General features: G+C 39.6%; 1 protein-coding gene across 1 annotated transcript in view; it reads right to left on the bottom strand.

Moving 5' to 3' along the window:
• Ccdc7 (coiled-coil domain containing 7) overlaps window positions 1-19,357 on the bottom strand; it is a 49,248-nt gene that overhangs the window by 17,620 nt on the left and 12,271 nt on the right. Inside the window, exons 5-10 of the mRNA XM_052729500.1 lie at window positions 14,993-15,013; window positions 14,702-14,734; window positions 13,385-13,539; window positions 10,708-10,769; window positions 9,244-9,300; window positions 6,996-7,071 (exon numbers count right to left, since the gene is read on the bottom strand). Coding sequence (XP_052585460.1) covers window positions 6,996-7,071; window positions 9,244-9,300; window positions 10,708-10,769; window positions 13,385-13,539; window positions 14,702-14,734; window positions 14,993-15,013 — 404 coding nt within the window. The remainder of the gene's footprint in view (window positions 1-6,995; window positions 7,072-9,243; window positions 9,301-10,707; window positions 10,770-13,384; window positions 13,540-14,701; window positions 14,735-14,992; window positions 15,014-19,357) is intronic.

Genomic DNA, 19,357 nt, shown 5'->3' with positions numbered 1-19,357 from the left:
TCAAAGGCACAGAAAATATATTCAACATAATCATAGAAGAAAACTTTCCCAACCTAAAGAAGGACAAGATTATAAAGGTACAAGAAGCTTACAGAAAACCAAATAGACTGGACCAAAAAAAAAGTCCCCTTGGCACATAATAATCAAAACACTAAACATACAGAATAAAGAAAGAATATTAAGAGCTGCACAGGAAAAAATGCCAAGTAACATATAAAAGCAGACCTATCAGAATTGCATCCAAATTCTCAATGGAGACTCTGAAAGTGAGGTGGTCTTGGACAGATGTTTTACAGACACTAAGAGACTACAAATGCCAGCCCAGACTACTATACCCAGAAAACATTCAATCACCATAGATGGAGAAAACAAAATATTCCATGACAAAACCAGATTTAAACAATATCGATCCACAAATCCAGCCCTACAGAAAGTGCTTAGAAGGAAAACTCCAACCCAAGGAAGATAGTTGCACCCATGAAAACACAGGCAATAGATAATCTCACACCTGCAAATCCTATAGAAAGGAAACATAGACACTTCTACCACCACCACCAAAACTAAAAAAAAAAAAAAACCAAAAAACAGGAATTAACAATCACTGGTTATTAATATCTCTTAATATCAGTGGACTCAATTTACCTATAAAAAGACACAGGGTAACAGAATGGATACAAAAACAGGATCCATCTTTCAGTTACATACAAGAAACACACCTCAACTTCAAAGACAGACATTACCTCAGAGTAAAAGGTTGGGAAAAGGTTTTCCAATCAAATGGAAAGAAGCAAGCTGGTGTAACTATCCTAATATCTAACGAAATAGACTTTAAACTAAAATTAATCAAAAGAGATGGATAAGGATGTTTCATATTTATCATAGGAAAAATCCATCAAGATGAAGTCTCAATTCTGAATATTGATGCCCCAAATACAAGGGCACCTACATTTGTAAAAGAAACACTACTAAAGCTTAAATCACATATCAAAACCACACAAACTAATTGTGGGAGACTTCAATACCCTACTCTCACAATGGACAAGTCTGTCAGACAGAAATTTAACAGAAAAATAAGGGAACTAACAGATGTTATTATTCAAATGGGCTTAACAGGCATCTATAGAACATTCCATCCAAACACAAAAGAATATACCTTCTTCTTAGCACTTCACTGAATCTTCTCTAAAATTGAACACATACTTGGTCACAAATCAAATCTCAACAGCTATAAAAAAAATTGGAATAATCCCCTGTATCTTATCAGATCACCAGGGCTTAAAGTTAGAATTCAACAACAGTACAGATTGCAGAAAGCCTACAAACTCATGGAAATTGAACAATGCCCAACTGAATCACCACTAGGTCAAGGAAGAAATAAAGAAAGAAATTAAAGACTTCCTAGAATTCAACAAAAAATGAATGCACAACATACCCAAACTTATGGGACACTATGAAAGCAGTGCTAAGAGGAAAGGTCATAGCTCTAAGTGTCTACACAAAGAATTTGGAGAAATTTCACACTAGTGACTTAGCAGCACACCTGAAAGCTCTAGAACAAAAAGAAGCAAACTCCTCTGGGAGGAGTAGATGACTAATCAAATTGAGGGTTGAAACCAATAAAATAGAAACAAAGAGAACAAAATACAAAGAATCAATGAAACAAAGAGTTGGTTCTTTGAGAAAAACAACAATATAGACAAACCCTTATCCAAACTAACCAAAAGGCAGAGAGAGAATATCCAAATGAACAAAATCAGAAATGAAAAGGGGGAGATAACAACAGACACTGAGGAAATCCCGAGAATCATTAGGCCATAGTTCAAAAACCTGTACTCCACAAAATTGGAAAATTTAAAAGTAATGAACAATTGTCTGGATAGATATCACATACCAAAATTAAATTAAGACCAGATAAATAATTTAAATAGACCTATAATCCCTAAGGAAATAGAAGCTGTCATTAAAAGTCTCCCACCCAAAAAAAGTCCCAGCCAGATGGTCTCAGTGCAGAATTCTACCAGGATTTCAAAGAAGAGCCAATACCAATACTCCTCAATAGTTTCACATAATATAAACAGAAGGAACATTGCCAAACTCTTTTTATGAGGCTACAGTTACCCTGATACTCAACGCAATTCTTCACAGACCTTGAAAAAGCAATACTCAACTTTATATGAAAAAAAACAAAACAAAGCAGGATAACTAAAACAACCATGTAAAATACAGGAACTTCTGGAGGTTCATCAACCCGACTTCAGCTCTACTATAGAACTATAGTAATAAAAACAGTTTGGTATTGGCATAAAAGCAGACACGTGCATCAATGGAATTGAATGGAAGACCCTGACATACATCCATACACCTGATTTTTGACAGAGAAGCCAAAATTGTGCAATGGAAAAAAGAAAGCAACTTCAACAAATGGTGCTGGCATAACTGGATGGTGGCATGTAGAAGAATGCAAATAAATCCATATCTGTCACCATGCATAAAACTCAAGTCCAGGAGGATCAAAGACCTCAACATAAATCCAGTTACACTGAACCTGATAGAAAAGAAAGTGGGAAGTAGTCTTGAACTCATTGACACAGGAGACCACTTCCTGAATATAATACCAGTAGCACAGACACTGAGATTGATAATTAATAAATGGGGCCGTCTGAAACCGAAAAGCTTCTGTCAGGCAAAGGACAATGTCAATAAGACAAAACGGCAGCCTACAGAATGGGAAAAGATCTTCACCAACCTCACATCTGACAAAAGGCTGATCTACAAAATATATAAAGAACTCAAGAAACTAGACATCAAAATACCAAATAATCCAATTAAAAATGGGGTACAGATCTAATCAGAGAATTCTCAACAGAAGAATCTCAAATGGCTGAAACACATTTAAGGAACTGCTTAACATCCTTAGTCATCAGAGAAATACAAATCAAAATGACTCTGAGATACCATCTTACACCTGTCAGAATGGCTAAGATCAAAAACTAATAACAGCCTATGTTGGAGAGGATGTGGAGTAAGGGGAACATTCCTCCACTGCTGGTAGGAATGCAAATGTGTACAGCCACTTTGGAAATTAGTATGGCAGTTTCTCAGTAAATTGGGAATCAATATACCTCAAGACCCTGTGATACTACTCTTGGGCATATACCCAAAGGATGCTCAATTATACCACAAGGACACTTGCTCAATTATGTTCATAGCAGCATTATTCATAATAACCACAATCTGAAAACAATCTAGAGCCCCTTCAACTGAAGAATGGATAAAGAAAATGTGGTACATTTGCACAATAGAGTATTACTCAGCAGTAAAAAACAATGACAGCATGAAATTTGCAGGCAAATGGATGGAAATAGGAAAAAAAAAATCCCGAGTGAGGTAACTCAGACCCAGAAAGACAAACACGGTATATACTCATTCATAAGTGGATATTAGATGTAAAGCAAAGGTAAACCAGGCTACAATGCACAGCCCCCAGAGAAGCTAGGTAACAAGGAGGACCCTAAGAGGGACACATGGATCGCCTTGGGAAGGGAAAATAGATGAGATCTCCTGGGTAAATTGGGGGTGGGGGAGGGGAGTAGAAGGGAGTAGATGGGGGATGGGAACATGAGGGATCAGGATGGTCAAGTTAAGGGAGGGATGGAGAGGGAGAGCAATGAAAGAGATATCACGATAGAGGGGGCCAGCATGGGGTAAGTGAGAAACCTGGTGCCAGGGAAACTCCCAGGAATCCACAAGGATGAACCAAGCTAAGACTCCTAGCAATAGTGGAGAGGATGCCTGAACTGGCCTTCTCAGGTAATCAGATTGGTGACTACCCTAATTGTCATCATAGAACCTTCATCCAGTAACTGATGGAAGAAGATGCAGAGATACAAAGCTAAGCACAAGGCTGAGCTCTGGGAGTCCAGTTGAAGAGAGGAAGGAGGGAGTATATGAGCAAGGGGGTTCAAGATCACGATGGGGAAACCCACGGACACACCTGACCTAAGCTAGTGGGAGCTCACAGACTCTAGACTGACAGCTAGGGAGCCTCATGGGACCAACCTAGAACCTCTAACAGTTGTGTAGTTTGGTCTGTTGTGGGGCCCCTAGCAGTGGGACCAGGACCTGTCCTTGGTTCATGAGTTGGTTTTTTGAAACCTATTGCCTATGGTGCGATGCCTTGTTCAGCCTTGATGCAGGGGAGAGGAGCTTGGTCCTGCCTCAACTTGATATGTCATGTGCCGTTGACTTTCATGGGAGACGTTACCCTTTCTGAATGGAGACAGAGGAGGAGTGTTTGGGGAAGGGGTGTAGAAGAGAAGCAGGGGAGGGGACAGGAGGAAAGGAGGGAGGGGAAACTGTAGTTTTAATAAAACTATTATAAACAACACAACAAGCCTAAGGGAAATACAGGAATCATTATTTTGGGCTGAAGAAAGGAATGAGTACAGCAGCATATAGCAAGAGATACAACGCCATAATTATTAAAATGACTAGAAACATCTCCAAAAGTGCTCATAATCCCTAGCAATTAAGGAAATGCAAATCAAACAAACTTTGATATTTCATCTTCCCTGAGTCAGAAGACAAAGATCAATGGAACAACAGACAACAAATGCCAGAGGGGATGCCAGCGGCGGGGCAACCCTCATTCACTGTTGGTAGGATTGCCCCTGTGGAAATCAGTGTGGAGAAGTCTCAAAAAGCTAAACATACATCTCCCATATGATCCAACTACACCACTCCTTGGCACATGCCCACAGGACTCTGTACCATACTTCACAGATATTTGCTCAGCCATGTTCATTGCTCCTCTGTTCACAATAACTAGGAGATAGAAAAAACCTACATGCCCTACCACTGACGAATGGTATGTACAGGAGAAGGTGGGAAGAGGGTAAAGGGGGTGGGAGGATACAGTGATCTGATAATGGACGTGGGCAAAGGGGGCTCCTGAGGGGGGAGGGGGGAAGTAACTACAGAAGAACGTGGGAGGAAGGTAAAGCATGAGTGGTCAGATATAAGTGATTGGATAGAGGAAAAGCCTTGTGGAAGAGGGAGGGAGAGGAATACAGTAGATGAAGGTAGGTATATAAAATAACAACGCTGATGGTTGAAAAGGCCATGAGGAAACACACTATTAACCATTTAATTTACAAACCTACAGTGCATGTAATATAGTGTGTAAATGTACATACATAGTTCCCATAAACTGTTCTCATCTGGACTGATGGTGCTTCCTCCAAGAGCCAAAGACCACCTCACGGAAACCCCAGTACCAGACACAAGAAGTCTTCTTTTGAGTTGTTGGCCAGGGCTAAGGGCCTCCCCAAGCATATAACCCACTGCTGTTGCCCTTGGCTGTTCCTCAGAGGTAGAACATAAGTTCCTATTGCCGAGGATACCATGCACTTTGAAACAAGGCTCAGAGACCCCTGAAATGGAGCTGACCTGAATGGCCTCTCCCTGAGGACTAGCTTTCATGGTAACAAAAGGCATCATGTGCTTCCAAAGGAGAGAAGCAACCAACAGTGCCACTCCACTGTGATGTCCAATAACCACATTAATGGCCAGCACGATATGATGAAGTATTGGCATAGGTCTCTTGTTGATAACCACTGGTTCTCTAATTGGACTTAAGACCCACTCAATATGAGGGAAACCATGCTTGGCGCTGGAAAACTAGCTAAATACTCAGTGCTAGTGAAATCATGGTTATTGGAGGAGAATTTATAATCACTAATTTAATAAGGCAACACAATCCTTAATATAAACATTTGTATTTATACAACAGATAAGTGTAGTCTTCACTCCTCATCAAGGAAATTCCTCTTTGCAACCGACAGAGATCATGACAGAAAACCACAACCAATCAAAATGCACAGTTGTGGATCCCAGTCCCAACGGCTACCTCTACAAAACACTCTAAAAGCTAAGCTCAGGGAATATTTGGGAAGAGGGTGTAGACAGATTGTAAGAGCCAGAGGATCAGGGAGTTTTCTGTGAGGTCATATCACTTGATAACATCAGAAGCTACACCTGTGAAGTTTCACCAACACAACTGCCAAAACGTGAAGAGAACCAGAGGACACCAACGAACAGGCCCCAGTGGTCGGGGAAAAGCCACGAAGCTCTGCATGCATTAGAGCAATTGTTGCTTACCCTTCTCCTCATTCCTCGCCAATCACTGCTTTACATTCTGTGAATTTTACTACTCTGGTATCTCATGTAAGGGACACCACATACTTTTTGTCTTTTTGTGGCTGGCTTATTTGATTTAGCATAATGTCCCCATGTTTTATTTACATTGTCATATCTGTCCATATTTCTTTTAAGACTAATGATCCATTGTGCCACATTTTCTTTCTCTAGTCACCCATTGCTGGAAATTTGTGTTTTGATGTTATTAACAGTGCTGAAGAAAAGATGTGTATATGTGTCTCTTCAAGACTTCACTGACGCCGGGCGGTGGTGGCGCACGCCTTTAATCCCAGCACTCGGGAGGCAGAGCCAGGCAGATCTCTGTGAGTTCGAGGCCAGCCTGGGCTACCAAGTGAGTTCCAGGAAAGGCGCAAAGCTACACAGAGAAACCCTGTCTCGAAAAACCAAAAAAAAAAAAAAAAAAAAAAAAAAAAAAAAAAAGACTTCCCTGACATTTTTTAAGTATACTCTCAGAAATGGATTGTTGGATAATGTTTCATTTTTACTTTTTTATTTTTTGAGGAATCAGCATAGTTTTTTCCAAAGCATATATTTATAACCTGTGTATTTGTAATTTAAAAATTTAAAATTATACATGTGATAATTAAAGTCATATAAAAACACATATACACATATACATACATACACGTACACATATATATACATAGATAAATACATACATTTAAGAGGTCAGCTTTTGATGACAGCCTTATTTCTTATCTATGCTCCCAATGTTTCTATTCTATGAACTGAATTTTATAACTAGAAAATAAGAAATAATTATTTTCAAAGCTTACCTCTCTAACATATTTGTCTGATTTTTAAATATGTTCATCATCACATTCATCCGATCAGTCACTGAATAAGGAGCTTCTATTACAAAAAATATAAAGGTATTATAATGGCTGCACTTATATGATCATATAATTCAGTGACATAGATGGGGAAACTAAACAAGCATAAGGAGGTGACACGGTACTTTCAATCACATTTACCTTATTTTATTTTACCTTCTATATTGTCTCTGGCTTCCAACAGGAAATAGTTATAATATAAGGTATATTCAGAGGCAGAAAACACAGTCTGAAGAGATAAGTAATTATGATCACAGGATTCAGATACAGCAGGTGTTTTTAAGTTTATCAGGCAGGAATTTTAAACAACTAATTAAAGTATTTATTACCTAGGAAAAACCTGTCTACATATAAGAGCAGATGGGCAATATAAGCAAAAACTCTAATAAATAGGTAAAAAGAAATGCTAAAGCTCTATAACACTGTAACAAAGAATGTTTTGTGATTGATACAGGCAGTAAATAAAAATAAACAATACAGAATCATCACTGTTACTCTTTTAGAAGCACTTGCATTGTGCCAATCACACTAATGTGTTTTAACCTGTGTGGGCTCTTTTAATCATCATAATAACCAGACAATAGTCTATTGTTGTCTAATAAATATGCCTACTCTATATGGCTACTGTCAGGACAGAAAAAATGTGATTAAATACTTGGAATCCTTTGGAAAACAACCTGCACATTTTTAGATAATTCTTAAGGGCATTTTGCAAATCGTTAAAATAACTTGCTTGAAAAAAGTCACTGAGCACAAAACTCATTGGAAACTCCCCAAATGGAGAAACAAATGAGACAAAAATGCAATCGAGTATTCAAGATCGATAAGATGGTATGTTTTTAAAAGGTGTAATATATGCCTAATGGGGGTAACCAGTGACAAAGAGGGAAATAAAAGAAAGATGTGAGGTGATAATGGCTACAAATATTCTAGAATTAATAACAGACACCAAATCATGTATCATTTAACATTTTTGTTATAACTGTGTAGTTGTGCTTGATGTGTATGTGGGGTGGCTGTGACAGGGCTCACTGGGGATTCTGTGTTCTCCCACTCTGGCATGGGTCCTGATTTAACTCGCCACCAACTCATCACACAACTCATCCCTTGTACAGTAAGTGCTTCTACCTGCTCAGCCATCTGGCTGGCCTGAAGCTAGAAAACGTAAACAATTGAAACGTTTCATACTATTCAACCTTCAGAAATATCAAAGATGAAGAGAAAAATCTGAAGAAGCCAAAGGGACCAAAATAACCTTGTATAGAGATAAAAGATGAAAATCACACCAGACTTCTCTCCCTCCCATACAAGCAGCTAGGAAAACCATCCCTGCATCTGAGAAGTCCCCAGGACCCCAGAACTGCACAGTGTGCACACAGCACTGCAACCCAATCTTCAATCTTCTATATGCCCAGGACTCAGCCACAAAAGCCACTACCAGAGCATGTAAGTTTCCACAGCTGCTGCAGTCTGAAAGCACCAGCAATGCAGACACCAGAGCTGCAGATGCAACATCTCCACTGAGGCTGCTGAGGAAGCAGTAGCTCAGAATACAGCAGCATGCAGACCTCACAGTCACTGCTAGCCCATGCCCCCTTGAGGTACAGAACCTGAACCCATGCACATTCCATAGGTGACATATCTCAGTGCTGGCACTACCATCATTATGGTCATTGTGGTCATCATTATGTCCCATATGGCAAAGCTATATGGGTCACCACCACCAGCTACCTGAAACAGATTCCCTTGGTGTGAAACACACAGATACACAGACACACACACACACACACACACACACACACACACACACACACACAGGAGAATCCTAAACAGTCTTTGATACTAAAAATCTCAACAGGTCCCAGTACAGGTACTTGCACACTGGATACAAAGACTCCTGCAATGATCACTCGTGCACAGACAAGAGACAGAGCTTCCAGGCTGCTGAGCTGTTGTTTGAGGCCAACCTGGGATACATGAGACCCTTTCTTAAGAACAAACAAACAAAGCAGACAAAACCTTGAAAGCAGCAAGAATACAGAGGTTTCTTACTATGGTGTTGTGGATGAGAATGTCCCCCACAGGTCCATGTACATGAACACTTGGTCCCCAGTGAGTGGTGGTAACTGGGAAGGTTATGAAGCCTTTAGGAGGTGTTAATATGATGATGTTTAAATGAATGGTCACTTACCTGGCTCAGTTTCAGAATCAACTTGAGATTCAAAAGTTGAGTGGGATTTTATGAAGTCTGAAATAGATACAAGTATCTGCCATTATACATTTGTTTTTTTACTTAAAAGCTCTCTTTGTTTCATTTTACATATCAACCACAGTTTCCCTTCCCTCCCTTCCTCTCGCTCACCTCCCACTTTTCCCCTACCCTGAACTCCATCCACTCCTCAGAGTCAACAAAGCCTGGTTTATCAAGGTGAGGCAGGACCAAGCCCCTCCCCCTGTATCAAGGCTGAGCAAGGTATCCCTCCATTGGTAATAGGCTCCAAATCCTGGTCCTGCTGCCAGTGACCCCCTACATTTTATATAGCAATCCTATGCACTAATTGAGTTCACAGTCTAAATTTTTAATTTTAATGATTTTCCCAAGCGGAAGACAAAACAACTTCATGGGAACAACAGCCAAATCATAATAGCATTCATCTTGAAGAGTATTTACTTTTTACTTCATGTGTTTGAGTGTTCTGCCTGCATATATGTATCTGCACCATATGTGTGCAATGCCTGCAGACACCAGAGGAGAGAATCAGATCCTCTGTAACTCGAGTTACAGACAGGTGTGAGCTGCCATGGGGGTGTGGGAATCAAACTTGGGCCCTCTGGGAAAGCAGCCAGTGCTCTTAATTGCTGAGCCATCTCTTTTGCTTGGCATTAATCTTTTAAGTTTCCCAAATCCAAACTATAATAAAACTTGTATTGAAATATCAAACTCCCTATTGAACAGTGTCTTCAGTTTACCACTGTATAATTTTTTTATATTCTTATTTTTTTATTAAGAAAATTTTTTCATTCATTTTACACACCAATCAAAGATCCCCCTCTTCCCTCCTCTTGCCCCACCCCCAGCCTTCCCCTCTCAATTGACCTCCCATTCCCACCCACAAGAAGGGAAGGCCTCTCATGGGGAGGCACATCCAGTAGAGGCAAGTCTAAGCCCTTCCCCCTGCCTCAAGGATGCATGAGGTGTTCCGTCATAGGTAGTGGGTTCCAAAAAGCCCGCTCATACACCAGAGATGGATTCTGATCCTACTGCCAGAGAGGCCCCAAGCCGATCAAGCTACACAACTGTCTCGTCATGCAGAGAGCCTAGTCCAGTCCCATGAATGGAACTAGAAAATATCATTCTGAGTGAGGTAACCCAGACTCAGAAGGACAAACATGGTATGTACCCACCCATAAGTGGATACTAGATATAAAGCAAAGGATAATCAGGCAAAGCTGGAATGGCTACCCACTACAACGACCTACAACTCCAGAGAAGCTAACTAACAGGGAAGACCCAGACACATGGACTGTCCTAGGAAGGGGAAACAGATGAGATCTCCATTGTGTAATTTTTTAATTGTAAAAATTAAGCTTTAAATATCGAAGTGCTAATATAGTTAGGGAACTATATAAAACTTAAGCATTTATAATATATTACCTTCAATTTGCTTCTCTACACCTTCATAAGTTTTCACTGGGACTGATGGAGTCTCTTTATCGCTGTTAAGAGTGCCAATAAATAAAACATATCTTCATATAAGTTACATGCCCAAGGAACTGTACTTTACAGACTAGACATATAAGGTTGGTGGAATAAAAGTTAACCTATCAATTATCCTTCATTCATAGTTAATTAGATAAATGAATAGTAAAACCATCCTATATTATAAAGGCCAAATTCTGTGAATCATATATTCCAGGATACAATGAAATACACCAGTAGCATTTAGAACCAAGTGGTGGTAAGATCAGCCTGAGAGTGAGACTACCCTCTCCAAACCTGTGTCTGTGTGGCCTGGAGCTCGCTGCTGCATGTCTCTCTCTAGATTCTTTATCTGTTAAAACTTTTATCCACTAATACCTTTCTCATAAAGTAGTTACGAGGCTTCCAGGTGATAACGAGAAAAATACCTTGTGCACAGAAGACATTTAAATGTCAAATGTAAACACTAATATACATTCAAAAATATTCTTGACAACAAACAGCTCAAAAATGTAAAGAAGCCTTCTTACAGCGCTGACATAATAACAATTCATAGAAAGCACATGAAGAGATTGCATACTGAGTATCATCCTCTCCCAACTATGAGTTTTTCTTTTAACAATATGAAAGTGCTTTATATATTCTTCATGAAAAGTGGTTGAGAGTACAATTCTAAACCTCGTTTTAAAATTTTTAAACAAACATTGAATTTGCTACTAGGATTCACTTGATCAAATTCAGATATGCAAGACCCAGAAACACAAGATTCTCTCTCATCTGTGGTTTCTAGATCCAAATTCTCAGATGTGAGCATAAAACATAGAGTAATGACTAAAACTAAGAAAGTATACAGGGACCATAGGCATGGGGGAGGAGTGTGAGAAGGAATAGCAGGATACAGGTGATATGAAATGGGAAATGAAAAAACATGGAGGGGGTTCAGCTAGAGAGGAGGGGAGGGAGGTCAAGACAGAAGGCGAGAGACAGAGGAGGGACAAATAACACCAAGATTTCTAGAAAAAGCCTCAAGAAATCCTATTGTTCCATATTTACCTAAAATTATACACAGTACATATAAGTGTATAGCTGTCTGTCTGTCTATATGTCTATTTGTGTATGTATGTATCTATGTATATATGTATCTATGCATGTCTGTCTGTCTATCTATCTATGTATCTATATGTATGTATGTATGTATGTATGTATGTATGTATGTATGTATGTATCTATCTATCTATCTATCTATCTATCTATCTATCTATCTATCTATCTTTTTACCTACCTACCAATCTACCTAACAGGAAGTTATGTCAATTAGGTGATAATGATCGCCTCAAAACCCAAAAACTAAGGTATCTTGAGTGACTCCTAAAACAATATTAGACTATCTATAGACCTTGGTTGCCTCTTGAGGGTTGAGGGTAGAACACTATTGCTGAAGGAGCTGCATACTTCAGACACAGGACTCATGATCTGAGCTGTATCTGATCTGAAAGCTTCCTTCCTGTAGTCTAGCTTCCATAGTACCAGAAGATACTTTGCAAGCTGCCAAGCGAGGGAAGCAACTAAAGAGTCCGATGCAGTTGAACTATGACAGTGAAGAACATGGCAAGATGTGCATAAGGGTGCAATGGTGGCATTCACAAGTTGGTAACCAGCAGCGCTGTGACTGGACATAAGGCCCATTCACTAGAAAGAAAATCATGTCTAGTATTAGAAACACAGCTAGTGAGATAACGGACCTTAAAAAAGAATCTACCATCACTAAATTGCTAAACCTGCATAATACCCAACTACATTCTAAATCTATTTTTCAGAGAACATCTCAGAAAAGGGGGTGGAAAGATTGTAAGAGCCAAAATACCAGGAAGTGCGCCGTGAAACCATCTCTCCTAGAAATGGCTGCATAAACAAGCCTGGATAACAGTGGCAGTATCAACGGACATACTAATTGGAAGGTGAAAATTTTTGCAGGGCCCCACCTCTAGCAAAGAATTAGAGACCATTATTGACTGCTGGGAGAAAAATTAGCCTGTCTCAGAGATGAGCTCTCTTTACTGGCTGTCCAATGCAGAATAGTCAGCCCTGAAACCATAATACACAAACAACAACAACAAATTCAGCAGGTTGTAATTATGTATTTGTGCATACATATAATACATACATGTACGTACGTAATAATAAAAAAGGAAAAGAGGCTATTAATTTGAGGGGGCATGGGAGGGCACCTGGGAAGGGCTGGAGGAAGGAAAAGGAGGGACAGGATGTAAATCTATTTCAACTATTCTATTTCAGCATTCAGAAGCGTGTTTAAAATCCAGATGTTTTAAAGAGAGTACTATCCAACAGAAGTTTTAAATAATAGCTATATATGGCTGTCGAGTACTTAAAATGTGTTTAGTATGATCCAGAAGCCAATTTATTTACTAAATTCGATTTGAATAGCCTCTGTGGCTAATGTCTACTACACTGAATAATACCATCTCAGACTATTAAAACTCCAAATCAAAAAAAAAGCAACTAAACATTCATATATCATTTAGAAGTTCTTTGTAAAGCAATAACATTGAATTAGCTTACATCCAATGCTAGTTACTGATTTTAACTCAATTAATCCTTATATTGCACTCACACGTATTTGGACACCAGGGATCCCTTGTGCTCTCTTAGGCGGCTTTTCAGATCTTCAAATTTATGTACCAGATTTGCTATTTGTGTAATGTTTAAATGGACCGATTTGTCATCTGATGGAAGATCTGCTTCTAAAATGCTTTGGTCTTTACCTATCTAAAGTAACAAAATTGACCAGTTACTAAAAACCCATTTGATCTCATACTTCAAAAGCATTTCATTATTTCCCTTTATCAGTCTGAATAACTTTTATTTAATCTCATAGTTAGCTGTATCCAAACACCTGTATAATAGTTACAAATGCATCAGAGGGCACTTCACTGTAAATAGAGCTACAGCTCACTCAGGATATTTATATGTCAAAGCTGACATTTACTATTTTGCTATATAAAAATTTTAAGAAGACTTAACAACAACAAATGCAACTCAAAAATATTTACAAGAACAATTCTAAATCAATTGTTTCACCTAATATTTTTTCTAAGAATATTCTGCTGTAATAAATTATAGAAAGACAATGATAAAGTTATGACTCTCTACTACTAAATCCCAGATGTCAATTTGCTTTCATTTTGCATGGGGAAGCATTTAGACACCTTTAGCTGTTTTATGCTAGAGGGAACAAAAATGAAGAGAGTCTTCTGAGTGAAGATTACACTTTTCTGTCTTTACCCTCTAGTTCTATCCCGAATAGCAAGCCTCTTTCTTTTTTTTTTAAGAGTGTTTAACTAGGGGCAATGATAAGCACAGCCAAAAGAATGGCAGAATAATTCTGAACAATCCCTGAAGCTACCTGGGAAACTATTCTTTCATGCTAGAGGACTATTCACAATCTCTCCCAAAAGAGAATTCAAAGTCCTGAAGACGGAGACCAATTGTTCTCACTCTAGTGTTCAAAGTCTTTGAAAATCTAAAATGCAAAGGATATCATTAAAGGACACAATGCATTTTGTAAAAGCCAATATAATTTTATGTCTGCTTGTATCATGCATGACTTTTAAGCAGAGGAGAAATTTTAAGTTGATAAATTTCTATCACTTTTATGTAAATTTAAAAAAGAAAGTGAGTGAAGTTTTCATTACTCTTTAGGAGAAAGAATGATCCAATAAATCCCATTCTCTCCTGGACTCATGCAGAAAACTCACAAATCACTGATAAACATTTTTACTACCTACTTATTATTTTTCAACCTAAATCAAAATATTACTTTATAATCAATGGTCATTGAAACATTTGCCTCATACAAACTTCAAACAGATTTTCCAATGGGTCAAATACTTACTAATGTAATCAATAGTTAAGAAGTTTCATATTTTACCTCCTCCATTTGGTTGACTTGTTGCTGAAACCACTTCATAAAGGAATAAAAAGGAAATTAAGAGTTAATACACATGTGTCTAGGAACCTGTATCTGCCAAGCACCATTACTGACTCACACACACACATCACACAGGGTTCAGAATGGAGCTAGGGCAACATACAGATGCAAACAGAAACTTAAAAATATCTAGCAGCCACCATGGAATTCTGCAACTTCAAAACCTAGATCGTCTTTGCTTAACATGCATTCTTCTCTTTAGTTTCAGCTGTAATGAAATGAAACACATACCTTGAAAAGAGACTCCAAGATCTGGAAGACAAAGTTTCTGTTAGTATACTTAACGATAAAATAAGCATCATGCAGCTCTTACAATTTTGAGTCATAAATTTGCTAAAATTCTTATGATTTATATTGCTAAAATAACTACAAATCTGTGGTACCACAGATGCAATAATTTTGTGGTTATGGTGTTTAGTCCATTTTGTATACACAACTACTGCTAGAATTAAAAATAGCTTTTTATTCCATAGGATTACGGAATAAATTGTTCACATCTAATGTTTTGTTTGTGAAACGAAGTTCCCAGAAAATTGTCACACCCACGTTATACATTCTACAAGGGGCAATTAACTCATTTTAACCCAAATGATAGTGGAGATGTGCAGTTTCAGGGGGAAATCACCTTGGGCTATCTTGGCCCCCAAACAGCCATTTGTTGTTGACCTCTGTGTATAACTCGATAGTCTTGTGACTCTTAAACCAAGCAGTTTCCAGTGTACAGACAGGATCTGTAAGTGCCATCAACTGAATGGCTAAGAATGTGCCAGCTGGCACCTGAGGCCTACAGCAGTGATTTCCCCACTGTTCCAAAACCTGCCTACCTGCTATTCCCAGAGAAGAATTTGAAAAATGCTTCATTTGTAGCTTTCTTTGTTTTGATAGTATAAAGACTTCACGATTTATTCCAAGACAGTTTATCTTTTGATAAAGATATTGTGAATACTGCTTGCCTGTTTTCTTTCTATGTATGCTTGTCATTTGTGTGCAGGAAGGTTACGGATTTTTGTGTCTAAATTTTGTATCCACTTATTTTACTGAATATATTTATGAGTAGAGATCTTTTTTTGGTAGAGTTATTAGGATCTTTTATATATAGAATCATATCATCGGCAAATAAAGATATTTTGACTTCTTCCGTTCCACCCTAGGCTACTGAATCAGATATTTAGTGGGGGCAACAATCAGCTGGGGACTTTAAACGACTGCTTTTTATGATAAAGTCTGAGTTGAGCTAGATTGTGGTTAATGGAGTGTAGAGCAACTCCATGAAAAGCTTCCTGAAGAGAGAGTCACGTATTTGTCTTAATTACATTGAAACCACTGTGACAAAACGTAATTAGGTGAAGGAAACTTATAAGAGTAAGTGTTTAATTGGATTTAGGGTTAGAGTCCATGATGGTGAAGCAAAGGTCCTGTGTCAGGAAGAGCTCGAATCTTGATCTGAAGGCAGGAAGCAGAGAAAACATACTGGGAAGGGCTTGAGCTTTTGAAGTTTCAAAGTCACCCTGAGACACACTTCCTCCAACAAGGCCGTACCTCCCAAACAGTTACATCAACTGAGGACCAAGTTTTCAAATATGCCCTATGTGGGCTACTCTCATTCAAACTACCACATTCTGCTCCATGATCCCCAAAGACGTGTGGCCATATCATAACGTAAAGTGCACTTAGTCCAACTTCAAAAGTCTCTATCATTTTTCAGTCTCAACACTGTTTAAAAGTCCAACATTCAGAATCTGTTGTCAAACCTAAGGCAATCACTTAACTGTAAAATCAAGGTGCAAATTACATACTTTCAACATACAATGGCACAGAATATAATTGCTATTCCAAAAGGAAGTAATCCAGTCACTGGGGGGGAAAAAAACCACTGGACCGAATCAACACAGACGTATAGCTGGGCAAAGTCAAATCCTGCAGCTGAGCTCTGTATTTGAGGTCAGAAGCCTTAACTGGCTCCAGGATTCCAGCTCTGCTTCCTGCAAGATAACCTCTCCCTCGGGCTGTTCACTCCACATCCCAGCCCTCCGTGGCAGATATCCCTGGGATCCGGCCCCTCTGACACCTTAGGGGGGAGGGGCTCCAACCCAATCTAGGCTTCATGGTCATGGCTCCACACGCTGGCCTCTCAAGGCCTTATGCCCTCTCAGGGCCTTCACGCAGGGACTGCCCTGTCATACATTGTCTGACCTCAGCAGTTCTCCGTAACCATGGAGTAAGACTCTGTATCCCTATACTCGTGGATCCATCACAGCTCGAAAGCCAGATCAAAAGCAAGTGACACTGCCAAGTTCAGCTGCATGTTTGTGGATGGAGCCTGGCTCCTTGATCACATTTGCAGCAGTTCTCAGTTCCTTTTTAGGAGCAGAAAATTGCTTAGGCCTTTTCCTTTCACAGGGGAAAGGAAGTGTGCTGGGTAGGGTCTTGCCCTGAGGGGACCTTAGGCCTGTCTTCAATCTCCTTATCTCCTTCTGTAGAGACCTTGGCTCCAGCATTGAATTTTCATTTTGAATTGTTTTCTGCTCTTTCTCATTGTAGACCTGCGTAAGAATGATTACTAGTAACCATGGGGCAGGGTCAATAATAGGGTGCCTTGAATTCTCCTCCAACGAAGAATCTAGTTCATTACTTTTCAGCATCGCCTCAGGGAAGTTTTCAGGACATGTGCTGAAGGCAGACACATCCTTTGCCAAAATGTCACAGGAATGGTTTCCAGTCTAATTGCTGAGATTGTTGCTCTCCGAAACCACGGTCTGTATGGATCTTAGTCTTCCAAGCTTCTACTAAGATAGCTCATTGAGCTCTGCTTACAGCATTCAACCACTTTCCAAGGCCAAGGTCCAATACATTTTCCATTTTCCTTCAAAATGCCACGTGGAAAGGTCTACCTCAGCAACAGCCTACTGCCTGATAGCAGTTTCTGTCTTAGTAATTTTTAAATTGCTGTGACAGCAGCTTTAAATGGAATGTCTCCATCAAATCCCTCTCCTCAGAGCTCAGGGAACCCCAAGTCAGAGGTGGGAAGAGTGTAAGAGCCAGAGGGGATGGGAGAACCCCAGGAGAACAGGGCCCTCTCAATCCATAGGCAAGATGAGCTCACTGAGATGGAAGCAGCAAGCACAGGGCTCACATGGGACCTACTGCACCAGGCCCTCTGCGTGTATGTTACAGCTAGTAGCTTAGTGTTCCTTGTGGGACTCCGGACTGTGAGGACGAGTGGGTCTCTGATTCTTGGGCCCTTTCTTCGGCGCTCTCCCTTCCATGGGTTTGCCCTGCTCAACTTCAATGGGATGGCTTTTACTTTACCTTATTGCATATTTCATTTTAGTATGCTTTGTTTTTATCACTTAGAAGCCTGTTCTTTCCCAACGAGAAACAGAGGGAGTGGATCCAGATGGGAGGGGTCGTGGGGAGGAACTGGGATGAGTAGAGGGAGGGGAAACTGTAAAGAGGATATATTATTTGGGAAAAGAATCTACTTTCATTAAAAGAGAAAAAAAGAAGGGGGGGAAGAGAAATTATAGACTTATTGCGCATTATACTTCATCTAACCTTCATCTCTGTCTCTTTATAGAAATAGCGGAAAAAGCACTGCGTATGAGAATCAGTGGGGAAAAGATGCAAAACGGCTGCCTCGGGCATGTGGGAGCATCCAGGCTTCCTGTCATAATGATGAAATGCTTTGAACTACACAGAGGTGGAGGCTGCACAGCGTGGTAAATGGAGAAAATCTCCTTCACGCTTCTGCTCCGAAGTGGTTAATATTAGAGTTATCTAAAAATTTTTTTACGTTCTTTTATTAAGAGATTTTCTATTCATTTTGTATACCAACCACAGATTCCCCTGTCCTTCCTCCTCGCACCCCCAGCCTTCTCCACAAACCACTCCCCTTCCCACCTCCTCCAAGGCAGTCTTCCATGGGGGGAGTCAGCAGAGCCGGGTACATTCAGCTGTGGCAGGTCCAAGCCCCTCCTCCCTGCACCAAGGCTGCGCCAAATGTCTCACCATAGGTACGAGGCTCCTGTCCCTAGTTATCTAAACTTCAGCTAATATTAGTAATAATTAGTTTTCCCCAAGATAATATTTTTATTATTTCTTTGCAAATTTCATACAATTTACCCCAGTCCCACTCACTTCCCATTCCTCCCAGGTCCACCTTCCCACCTTTGTGCCCCTCCCCCCCAAAGAGAAAAGAAAGAAAAATTATTTTTTAAGTTGAAAAATTTGCAGTCTTATTCTAGAATTCTCCTTTATTATAAACACTTTCATTATTCATTTTAGAAAATTTTGAATAATTACCTTTGAATGTGATGCATGTGTTTTTCACATATTTCCGTGTATTTCAAGATATGACTTACACAGACTTTTCTTTCAAATTCTATTTTGTAGCCGGGCGGTGGTGGCGCACGCCTTTAATCCCAGCACTCGGGAGGCAGAGCCAGGCGGATCTCTGTGAGTTCGAGGCCAGCCTGGGCTACCGAGTGAGTTCCAGGAAAGGCGCAAAGCTACACAGAGAAACCCTGTCTCGAAAAACAAAAACAACAACAACAACAACAAAAACAACAACAACAAAAACAACAACAACAAAAACAA

Source organism: Peromyscus californicus, unplaced genomic scaffold (assembly GCF_007827085.1).
Source record: "Peromyscus californicus insignis strain IS unplaced genomic scaffold, ASM782708v3 Scaffold_8__1_contigs__length_139910024, whole genome shotgun sequence".
NCBI lineage: Eukaryota > Metazoa > Chordata > Mammalia > Rodentia > Cricetidae > Peromyscus > Peromyscus californicus.
The sequence above is the reverse complement of the archived record's forward strand: the minus strand, read 5'-3'. Positions and strand labels throughout refer to the sequence as shown.